Source organism: Buceros rhinoceros, unplaced genomic scaffold (assembly GCF_000710305.1).
Source record: "Buceros rhinoceros silvestris isolate BGI_N320 unplaced genomic scaffold, ASM71030v1 scaffold7068, whole genome shotgun sequence".
Lineage (NCBI taxonomy): Eukaryota > Metazoa > Chordata > Aves > Bucerotiformes > Bucerotidae > Buceros > Buceros rhinoceros.
Window position 1 is genome coordinate 62,148 of NW_010428543.1, and position 12,198 is coordinate 74,345.

The window sequence follows — 12,198 nt, forward strand, 5'->3', positions numbered from 1 at the left end:
ATTGCTCTGCTTTTCATCTGTGTTGAAATGGAAATGCTTTTCATTATCAAGCTAAACACTTGCTGGGCTTGTATATGGCATGTAAAAATATAAATATGTGCTGCTTTAAATATTGATACCAATGATGATACTACTTCTACTAATAAAAATAATGTGTCTGTCAGTTAACTTAGAGTGTTTCAGGATTGGGGCAGTCATTTTAAGGTCTGAATTTCTGAATTTATTTTTTATAGAGATTTAAGTAACAACAGAATCAGCACTCTTTCTAATCAGAGCTTCAGCAACATGACTCAGCTGCTCACCTTGTAAGTTTAAACATGTAACAGTGACTCTTTGGATGCATTATGGTGTGGTTTTTTTGTCTTGGAAAGAAAAAGCATTTACTTGATATTAAAACTTGCTTGTTGTGTAGGCTGCAAAATAACTTGTTTCCTAACTAGCTGTATGTGCAAAAGCTGGTTTTGGTCATGCTTTACATTGTTTACTGAATGGCTGTAACACTTGCTGACAGAATTTTATGTATTTTCAGAATTCTTAGTTACAACCGCCTGAGGTGTATCCCTGCACGGACTTTTGATGGGTTGAAATCACTTAGGTTGTTGTAAGTATTATTTTTTTAAACGTTGCTGGTTTCCAGAATTTTTATTTGTGTACTTCAGATAGCAAATCTGTAGAAAGTTACTAGATTTTAAAACCTATCAAGTATTTGAGAAGTAATAATTACATAGCCTTAAAAATCTAAGTGGCTTCATTCTGGGGAATTACACTCTCAAAATGATGCAGTTATGTGACTCTGGAAAACATTGTATATAGAGATATACACTTTTTACTTTTCTGCTTTTTAATATTGGCTGTATTTCTTTTTTGGGTTATGTTCATTCTTGTTATAAGCATTAAGGTCTAACAGAAATGCCATATGCATAAATTCTTCTCTCTATACATAGGGGGAGTCTGCAGTTGAATTTTGAATGTTTTTATCCCAACAAACTTCTTTTTTCTTTTTTGTTTCATTTAATATGGGAGTATTTTCAAAATCATTACATCGTGGTTAACTATTGACAATCAATAAAATTACTGGTTCCAAGAAAATTTTCCATTTTACCACTATGAAAAACATGGTTGAAAGGGCACAAGAAGGGACAAAGGAAAATAAAGAACAGTCAGTCTAGTTTCACAGCTTCAATTTATCATTAATGCAAAAATTCTTTCTCAAAAGTCCCCAGCAGAACACATAATTTTGGCCTTCATTTGGGTAATTTATGACCATTTAATTACTTAGTTGGAATAAGTATCTCAAGCATGGCATTACTTAAGTGTGCTCACATAACTTCAGTTATTTTATATTAATATGGATAATTTCAGGAACCATAATTCTATATGTATAAGATATGTAGCTGAATTAATTTTTGGAAAAAGAGAGATTTTGTGCAGTTTGCTGCAGGAGAGAGAACACCAGTCCAAGTATTGATGCTTAGGAAGGTCTTTAGTTCTCTAGCTTCACCATCAAATTAGAGCAACAACCCTAATGCTTGTATTAACAAACAGTTAATGCCTGTATTTTCCATGAATCCAGGAAAGAGGAAAAAAACCGTTGTTAATGGCAATTACAGGAAATTGCTGAAAAAGCCAGAAATACTAATTCTTCTGCTACCCCTAAATCTAATCAGTACTTTTCAGAAGTGTGCCTACTTTTACCGACCTTTATTCTTTCATTTTTAGAAGAATCATATTAATAACGTTTCTTATGAAGATTCAGGATGAATTTGCAAAGATGATCTGATTTTCATGCATGTATATTATTCTGTTTATTTTCTTTTTAAGGTCTTTACATGGCAATGATATTTCTGTTGTTCCTGAAGGAGCTTTTAATGATCTTTCAGCTTTATCACACCTGTGAGTATTCAGACAATAACTGTATTTTTTTATACTACATTTAGCAAATTTCTTATAGCTGACACAAAATGGAAAGGCCTGCTCTAGAACAAGCTCATCTATCAGGCTGAGGACTGGCCAGAGAGTTAGCAGCTCAGGAGAAAAATTCTGTGCAGCAAATAGCACATGTCTGCCATGCACCCTTAAGGCAGTGAAGGCTAAAGACACTCAGGGGTGAATGAGAAAGCAAGCAGCCAGATGACTGAGGATAGTGGTCACTCCCTTCTGCTTGGGCCTCATAAGGCCACATCTGGAGTATGTGTTCAGTTTCTCCAGTGCAAAGCAGATGCATAGGAACCACAGCAAATCCTGATGGGGCAAGCAAGGTGGGGAGGTGGCTGGATTGTATGGTCTGTGAAGAGATGCTAAATGAACTGGGTTATTTAGCCTGGAGAATGAGATGCCAGGGAGGAACTTTACAGTCTTTAAGCCTCTGAGGGTATTACAGCAATGACAGAGAGGGATTTTTCTCAGAGGTGCATAGTGAATAAGCCAACAGTCACAAGCTGCCACAATGGAAGTCTGATTGATCATAATGAATAAGTCTTCAGTCAGGGTGGTTCAGCTTTGGAACAGGTTGCCCAAAGAAGCAGAAAAATCTCCAACCCTGGAGATTTTCAGAGCTCAGCTGGACAACAGCCCTGAGCTCTGACTTTGATTCGAGCCCTTCTTTGTGCAGGAGGTGAGACTGTATGACCTCCAGAGTGGCCTAAATTACTCTATGATTCTGTGATGGTGTCTGATGATATTAAATACATGGCATCTTATTTCAGAACATAATTTTAAATGGGAACTTAGATTAGAACAAGTTACATAACTGTAAATTAGAACAAGTTACATAACTGTAAACCGTCGTGTTTATGGAGGGTTATTAAATCTTTGTGTGAGATTGAGGAGGAAGTTGATTAGTGCCTTTAGATATATCTAAAACATAGGTTTATGTTTCTGAAAATCTGCAGTTGTTAAAAAACTTAATTACCTGTTTCTGGTTCAGTACTGCACATTTACATTTGATTTGCCATTTCGCAGAAATTTAATGATACTGATTAGGCTTTAAGTCAGTGATAATTGGTTCAAATGCTACTATTAAACTATTTTACCTGCATGAAATATTAGTAAAACTTACATAGATTTGATTGTTGATGCTGGTTTGTTTTTTTTTTTTTTTTTTTTTTTTTTTTTTTTTCTTACTGGCTACCAGTTATCCTTACTAACATTCTCATTGTGTTACCTCCGTTCAGGCTGACATTCAGTCTTGCAAATACGGAGTGGACAAATTCTACATGTTCCCTGTCACTAGGTCTGATTTTTGTTACTGCTCTGACTTAGGCCCGACTGAATGAGTATATATATATACTTTCTCGTGTTCAGCTGGAAGTATGTGGAGATAATTCAGAGAGAGGTTCCTGTTTAGTGTGGCGGAAAAGAGTGTTCCAGCAGTGGCAGTTTCTACTCCACATGCTTACCAAAAGTTTTTTTTTTGTATCTCCAGAAGACCCATTGATCCAAAGTTATGGAACAATCAGAAAAAAAGTACTGAAACATCTGAAAAAAGGGGATGTTCTAATACTGCCATTTGTCTGTGTGCACATCAAGATTATATGTTGAAAGTACTATGGCTATTTTGTTTCTTAAAAGGAATATAAGTACATGTTTATAGAATGCTTCTATCCTCCAAATTAGCTACACAACATACCATTTTTCTGAGTTTTCAGCATATTTATATTTAAGGATATATATTTTTCTAGCAGAGCAAATAGATGCTTAAAAGACCTTTACAGAAATTAATTCTGAAAATCTCTAGCTAAATAATTTTTAATTAAAAAAAAAATCCGATTTATTCAAAGAAATGGATTTGCTTTCATAACAAGGCAATTGGTATGTAACTACCACAAAGCTAGGATAATGTAGTTTTATTTACTTATGCAGCAGAGACCTCTTACAGAATTCTGCACATAGCTGTGAGTTCAGTGGGAGAGCTCCAAAGAGGAAATAATTAAATCACATTTGGAAGCTTAGAAACAGATGGTTTGTACCAGCCTGGGAGCCATAAACTGAAAAGGAAAAATATCAGGGTGGAACTCTCTGGGGTTGCCTTGGCTGCTTCGAATAAATACTTTATTCTTGCTAACTTAATTTCCCGGTATCAGTTTCATTCTGCTGATACAGCTATGTTGGCCATGATGTACCAACAGTGAAATAGAGCTAGTTAGTATTACCTGTCCAAAGTTCACACATAATGCAGCTAAGAATAGGTATGTTTCTGGACCAAGCTTAGTGCTAGAAGAATCACTTCTTGATTTAGAACCCAAATCCAGGCAATTCACACTCTTACAGTCAGTTTGGTGGAGGGGGGGCAGCTTTGTGGTTTGAAGGGCTTTTTGCCAACGTCTTTTTTGGCTTCTCTTTTTAAAACCAGCTATTAAAACTTTATTCTCTTTTTGTTTGTCTGTTTTCCATAGGGCTATTGGAGCAAATCCTCTTTATTGTGATTGTAACATGCAGTGGCTGTCTGACTGGGTAAAATCAGAATACAAAGAACCTGGTATTGCACGTTGTGCTGGTCCTGGAGAAATGGCAGATAAACTTCTTCTCACAACTCCTTCTAAAAAATTTACTTGCCAAGGTACTGCTGTTGTTTTTTTTTTTCTCTTTGAAGTGGCAATTTTGAATTTTTATAAAGAGTTGAAATGTTAAATAGGAGTCCTGTATTTATAGCATCTTCACTCAGCCTTGTCATCAATCCTCCTCATACTTAGAGATGTAGATACCAGTTCCGTTCAGGAAATGGAAGACTTTCTTTTCAAATAGATATTTATTCAAATAGATACTTATTTCCAAATAGATGGAGAAAAAAGGTCTTTGGACTTGCAGTCCTCAGTACATAGATGTACACAGATAGTTGGTACTGTCTCCGTCATGAACTAGAGTTTAAAAATCTACACTTTACTTAGCCAAAAATGCTCTTTTCTTCCGTAATATTTGCAGTCTGCAATTAATTGCATCAGTATGTCCAGAATCCTTCCTCTTGATACTTCAGATGAAAGCATAAAAAAAAAAACCTCAAAAGCAAAAAAACCTATAGCTAAAAGGGATGTCATTTCCTCTATAGAGGTCTCAGTCTAAAATGTTGTTATACAGGGAGGTTTCTCAGGGTCTGGACAAAGAGTATTTATCTCCAAGTCGGTACCAGTGTGGTTGGCATTTATATCACAATTTATATTATTCTCTGTTAATTCCTAGATTCTATTTCTGAACCTTTTTTGTTAGAAAAGTAACTTTTTTACTCACATGGAGAACTTGTTTTGTTTTACTGTTTAATCTTCCTCTATTCCTTCCACTTCTCTCTTCTTAAATATTTTGAAATCACAGAAAGGTTCTGCTGTAGCTTCATTTTTCATAGTCCTGATGTAGAAACATTGAAATCCCCAGTAGACACAAAAAAAAAAAAAAAAAAAAAAATCAAAATTCATGTGTGTTTATACTTATGGTTATTTCTGAGGCATCAGATAAATATCATCTCAAGTCTTGTAGAATTAACTTACTCTCATGGTCTATGAGAGACAGTCTTACTCTCACAGTCTTCAAGCTATATTGATGTATTTATCCATTAATGTATCTTCAAAGGTGAGCTTAATCCCTTTGTAATTTCTTCCTTAAAAAAGCAATGGGACTTTGTTGGAGTTTGTCTCATTCAAAGTTGTTCTTTACTGCATGTTCATCCTATTTTGTCTTCTCTCCTTAGGCTTTCTGTCAAAAAACATTTTTGTAAACAAAAACCACTGGAATCTATTTTGTCGCTTGTGATGCCAATGAATTGTGTTTCCCTCCAAATCATTCTTGTATTTTCCAAGAGTACATCTCTGAGGTCATGCCAGTATTGCTGCGTATGACACTTATCTTTTGAAAACTCTCTTAGTCTGATTTTAGATAAGACTGCTGGCCAATTAGATTGCTGGCCAATTGGATCGTTTTCTCTGCAAGCATCCACTGAACTTTATTGCAAATATGCTCTTACAACGCGCTGTTGTAGGGATATAAGTGAAAGAATGGACATGAAGGACCTGTCTGGTTATTTTCCAGCTCTGTCAGTTTTATAAACTCTATCGGCCCTGCCTACAATCATTGTTATGTTTCTGTTAGGCAATCTAGAAATATATCAAACTTCCTCTTGCGCATTAGAAAATATCCTTTATATTATTATGCAGGGTAAGAATTGTATTTGTTTAACTTCCAAGAATGGAGGTCTGGTATTTTGGATACCTTTGAGTGAAAATAATTTTCCTGCCACTGTCCTATGAAGATGCTCATAATTACAGATTGCAAATCAGCAGCTTTTCAGTGACATGATGGCCCTGTAAGAAAATAAGTGTCTGTTATTTAAAGATAAGTAATTTTTATCTTTTGCTTAAAAATGAACTGCTGAATAGAAATTAGGAAGATGCTGTATTCCTATTAGAACCAAAATCTTAGTCTATGAGTGAGGGAACTGTTTTCAGAATATGTATTTACAGGAAAATAGTATCTGGATTCAATTGAAAGTGAAATGGGTGCTTGAATTTTACTTACATAAGGAATAGTTCTCAGTGAAAACAAGCATTTAAAAATGAAGTCTCATCTCAGTTGTAAAACTCCATAAAACCACTGTACCTTACTGTAATTTTATTAATGCTTTTACTCCAGGAATCATTCTTTAGTATCTTCTTTCAGTTGTTTTTCTACGTTTATGGGTGGTTTCTCTTCTTTTTTCTTATGTGGCCTCTAACAGATTCTCAATCTTTTACCCCTTTACCATTCATGCCCTGCTTCTAGAGATTCCAGGGCCTTGTGGTTTTCTGATACCAGGTAAGGTTATAAGCAGATCTGGAATGGGTGATCTGATTAAGAACCGACCTTCTGACCTTCCTTTTGTGTACCTGAAGCAAATTTCTTTCCTAAGACATGCATGTTTACTGTTTGTTTTCCCCTTTTATGAATTTACAGCTGACTCTTCATGTTGTATGAACAGTTTTGTTATTTTAATAAGTTTGGATTCGAGGTCTGAAAATTGTCTAACTGAAATATTTTCCACTGTATTGTACAAAAATGGGTTATTTCATCAGCAGCTTCAGTATAATACACCAGTGTAGATACCTATTTTAAGGCCATTTGCAAGAGAGGAGTCATAAAATGTTAGAGCTTTTGCAACAGGTTTCTCTAGAAGCTGGTTTTGAGAGGGTTTGTGTCCTGGTTTTCTTTAAAAATGGTAAATACCTACATGTGTGTGTCTTATGTCAATAAAATCCAGTTAGGTTTTCATTGTTTGCAAAAGAACACTGCTTGTTTCTTCTTTTAAGCATTTTTTTACAGTTAGGGCTTATTTAAGAATATATATGTCTACAATATGAAAAACTAAACAATACATTATGAACCCAATTCTTTTCCATATACTAGTCTTGTAACACATGCAAGGAAAAAGAGGAAAGGAATTTGTTTAGTGCAAATGAAAATAGGTTCCAGAACTGCCGTTCCATTAGACTTCAGTAAAACTGTCTGAAACACTTAAATTTCTTGATCTTTCAACTGGAAAATGATAGATCAAAATGTTAATTTTTATTGGATACTACATATATAATAGTTTGAAAAAACACTTACAGCACAAAATCAGATAGTGTTGCTTACTATCTTACTGAGAGTTATGTTCTCACTTTCTGGCTCTGAAATTTAGATTGCTAATCCATTTGTGAAAATATCCTTAGTAACTGAATGTTTTTAATTCATGCCAAATAATTAGCATTTTACTGCATGAGTAGTAGGAAAGAGGATATGATGTTCAGAATAAACAGTTGAGACAAGGCAGCACAGACTTCCAGGCTACAGCAGTGTTACAATTTTTTTTTTTTACATATGTGCCTCTCGCACCTTATTTTTTTACAGAATCTCATAATGTACTCTAGCAATAATCAGCAAAAGCCTCGAGTACACAGGCAAGAATTTACAGATGTTAATTCTGTAGTGTTTGTTTCAGCTTTTCTGCCTCTGCTGCTTGCTGGTCTAACAAACTTTCATCGGGTGTAGATTTCTCTTTCAAATTAAGGTAATGAAGACAAGAACAGTCAATGATCCATATAGACTGTGGCTTTGGCAATAGGCATCTTCATCCCCTTGAATTTGCTTACAATCTGTGACACAGAAAGATAGTAGCAACTGCAGATTAAAAAAAAAAAATTTAAAAAACTGTCAACCTCTTCTTTTCTAACATCCCCTACCTAATCCTTGTAATCACATGGCTTTCTTCCATGCCAGCTTCCTTACAATGACTTATCTGAGATTAATTTTGCACAGAAAAATAAGAAAGTTAAGTCATCTAAATAAAAAAAAAAATTAACCAAAAAACCCAAAACAAAACAGAGCCCCAGATCTCAGTAAAAGTGCCCCGTTAGCCTTGGAAAACTTTACTGTCTGGCTTGTTTTGAGTAAAAAACTTATGGAGCAATCACACAGTTCCAGCAATAGGTCTCTTCCGGCAATAGGTCTCAGGAGTTTGGTTTTGGTGTCTAGTTAGAAGAAACCACTGGTTATTCCTTAAAATGTACAAATCACCTCTAGATAACCGAAGGGTTTTTTTAACAGATGAAATCTGAAAGGAGGCAGTAATGTCATCAGCCAATAGAGCTGGAGATAGCAGAGAATGTATGTTCATTCTCTTAATAGACATTTGGCCAAGTCGCCCATTTTCTCTTACAGTAGTCAAACTTATTTCTATTAAAAGTGTATGAAAATGTGTCATTATTTATACACAGGTTATTTCTAATTTTTAGCAAATAACCAATGATTTTTTTGGTCTTTCAACAAAAACAGAAGAAAAAAAAATAAAAATCGATGATTCTTAACTTGAAAACTCACTGTGAAAAGGCTGTGTTAAAATAGTAACAGAACAGAAAAATAAATAAATATATTTAAAATATTTATATAATAGGCATAAGGTCTATGTAGGCCAAAGCTTTTAAGTCTGGCTTCTGAAACTTAAGATTTTGTCAATATTTATTTCTGAATTCTGTTGTTATCACATTAATACAAGAAACTAGACTGCAAGCATGGATTGCAGCCCTCGTTTGCAGATATATTCATAGTACAGTTTGCATTATTTGCTAGCTCAGCTAACACAGTAATGCACAGAACTGTGGCTGACTACAGTCCTAGGGGATCAAGGCACCATATAGAGCTATTTACAGTGAGATAGCTTGGACAGTGCAATTCACATGATAGTTGACACATGTTAAACCAATTCACAGGTAATTTTACTGGTTCATTTTGCCATCTCTGATTCTGCAGATAAAAAAATAAATTAAAACAAAAAAGATTAAAAACAGTGTTCTCAGTAACATCACCAAGGGAAGGATTGCAAATCCATAGACAATTTTTACCCCTCAAAGAAGCAAAAGCTGAAATTGTATTCTTCATCTTGTTAATACAAAGGAGAGGTAATTGTAATGGATCAGAACTGTGCAGATTTCAGAGAATGGGGATATGGGAATCTCTTCGGGGTCAGCTTTTTTTTTTTTCTTTTTAGTGATAATTAAACATAAAATCCAACCCCAAGTTTATTTGGTCATCTCAAAAGTATTAAAGACAGTCCAGCTTTCCATTCATATAGAAACACAACGAAGTCTAAACTGCAAATTTCATTTTAAATTTTGAAGCAATGTGGAAGATAGATCCTGTCAAATATAAATCAATAGCTGTGCGTTTCTGACTATCCAATTTGCTTTTAAGGGCCCATGGATGTTAATATTCTTGCCAAGTGTAACCCCTGTTTATCAAATCCATGCAAAAATGATGGAACCTGCAACAATGATCCAGTTGACTTCTATCGATGTACTTGCCCGTATGGTTTCAAGGTAGGTACTGAATGAAAATGAAAAAACTTACAGAAATACGAGCTTCTCTTTAACAACCTCTAAGTTTTGTTTTGCTCCCTTACACTAGTGTCTCTATTTTCTTCTTAAATTATAATTGTTCCCTGCATAGGGTCAAGACTGTGATATTCCCATTCACGCTTGCATTAGTAACCCGTGCCACCATGGCGGAACTTGTCATTTGAAAGAAGGAGAAAAAGATGGTTTCTGGTAGGTTGTTTTTAATTGTAATAACAGGATGGAAAACTACTGAGATTTATATGCTAAAATAATTTTGGTGTTAATCTTCATTCTCTGTGTTTGCTGGAACCGCACCACAAAGGCAGATTTTCAGTGCTTCCAAAGTTTTCAGAACGTGTCACTGTCCTTGGAAAGCTTTTAAAGCTTTGCAACTGTTAAAAACAATAACAAATGATTGTGATTAGTGGAGGCATATCAGGTCAAGACAACATAGTATTGACTTCATTATGCTAATTAATAGCTAGCTAGATCCCTGCTGAAAAAAATCTCACAATTCATCTGCTGTCGTATGTATTACTTCAACAGACAGCATGTAAATGATAAAATGTAAATCCCAATGAAACAGAAAATTAATGATTCATTTGAAACTCACTATGCCAGCAGATAAACATGCTGTGAGCATTTTTAATCTTGAGTTATTTAATCACACAGTACAATTACTCCAGATGTACTTCATGAATTATGAAATAAAGTTCTTTAGCATTCTCATGTGAAATTATTAGTCATTTAATAATCTACACCTGAAGCTTGTTAGAAATGACACTTCAAAAAGATACAACTCATTATCCTGCAATTCATTATAACATTATTCTGATTTTTTAATCTAAATTCTGCCCAAAGATTAAATAGTTCTATATTAAAAATTAAGCATATACATCTTAATACTATGCCTCTAGAATTTAAAGTGAGATGTCATGTCTCAGAATTTGACCTTTTTCATTTATTTGTTTAAACACTACATATTTTGAAAATCAAAGCAACCTTATAATGAAAGCTACAGAAATTATAGCTAGTGCATATTACATGAAAATGTATGTGTAGTCATGTTTGAGTGGTCTTTTATATTTACTATCGAATTTGATGTATTTGTCTTGTATAAACAAAAGCAAAAAAAATGCTGCTTTGAAGAGTTTATACAGGCTTCGTTTTAATATATTAATGCACGTATTGCACATGGAACATTAAACAGAGGTTTTTATTGGTGCATTTAACTGAGTGAATTACTATTACATACTAATCCCTGATACCACAGTCTTTTCCATGTGTTTAACTTTAAAGGAACTTAAAGGATCATTTTCCATAAGAAATATAATCTACTCGTGCAATATAAAGGTAGCACGCTTTTCAAAAGAAATGTTCAGTTATTTAATTTAAGAAGCTCTTTAAACTGAAGATTAAGGCACAAATTTAGGAACCTTTTTTCTATGATTTATAACAGGAAAAATATTTTGGTAACATTTATTATATGGGTTTTTACATTATATCAACCTATCAATATATACATATCAACATATCAGTATATACATTCCTGTATGGGCCTGTGATTATGAATGACTGTACCTATTAATGACAGAGCTACTTGTCTCATCTCCCCAGCTAAAACATCCATCTGGCTAGTTTTGTTTTCTGTGTGACAGGTGCACTTGTGCAGATGGATTTGAAGGTGAAAACTGTGAAGTAAATGTTGATGACTGTGAAGACAATGACTGTGAAAATAATTCTACTTGTGTAGATGGAATTAATAACTACACTTGCCTTTGTCCACCTGAATATACAGGTAGGAGTATAAGAGAAAATTCAGGTAATTCAGGAATTCCTAGCAGAACAGTAATATTTTTCAGTTTGTAGGTGAATTAGTAGTTACTCTGCAATTGACTTAAAGCCAGGTTTCCCTCCATATTTTTCTCCTTATGGGTTGAAGTCAGAAGTAAAGTTAATACACACTCATTAATTCCTTTGTTAGTTTTGAAATTACAGCATTTTTATATTTAAAAGATCATTCAAAATGTGTCTCTCCCTACTGTTTACCTAACCCAGACTCCTCAGTGAAGAACCTCTGTAGCTGTGGAAATCTGAAAAATATTCCGCTTTTATCCTGTATAACTCACGTTACTAACAGGGCAGAAAAGGATCTGCCTGTGCAGATTCCCTATGGGAATTGAATTTGGCACACCTGGATGCTGTCCTGCCCTCCATTAGGAACATCAATTAACAGTGTGCGGCTTTCTGTTCTAGTACACTGGGAAAAAAAGAAAAACAAAAAAAAACCCACCCAAAAAACCCCATCACAAATACCAAAAAAACCCCACAAACATAAGAGAGTGTCTGACTATTTGTTTGTATCAGC

At 34.4% G+C, this 12,198-nt stretch overlaps 1 protein-coding gene across 1 annotated transcript in view; it reads left to right on the forward strand.

The window, feature by feature from the left end:
- The window catches only part of SLIT2 (slit homolog 2 (Drosophila)), a gene marked incomplete at its 5' end in the record, with an annotated part of 98,222 nt that overhangs the window by 54,543 nt on the left and 31,481 nt on the right, over nucleotides 1-12,198 (forward strand). Inside the window, 7 exons of the mRNA XM_010142319.1 lie at nucleotides 234-305; nucleotides 530-601; nucleotides 1,822-1,893; nucleotides 4,395-4,558; nucleotides 9,688-9,812; nucleotides 9,943-10,040; nucleotides 11,489-11,628. Coding sequence (XP_010140621.1) covers nucleotides 234-305; nucleotides 530-601; nucleotides 1,822-1,893; nucleotides 4,395-4,558; nucleotides 9,688-9,812; nucleotides 9,943-10,040; nucleotides 11,489-11,628 — 743 coding nt within the window. The remainder of the gene's footprint in view (nucleotides 1-233; nucleotides 306-529; nucleotides 602-1,821; nucleotides 1,894-4,394; nucleotides 4,559-9,687; nucleotides 9,813-9,942; nucleotides 10,041-11,488; nucleotides 11,629-12,198) is intronic.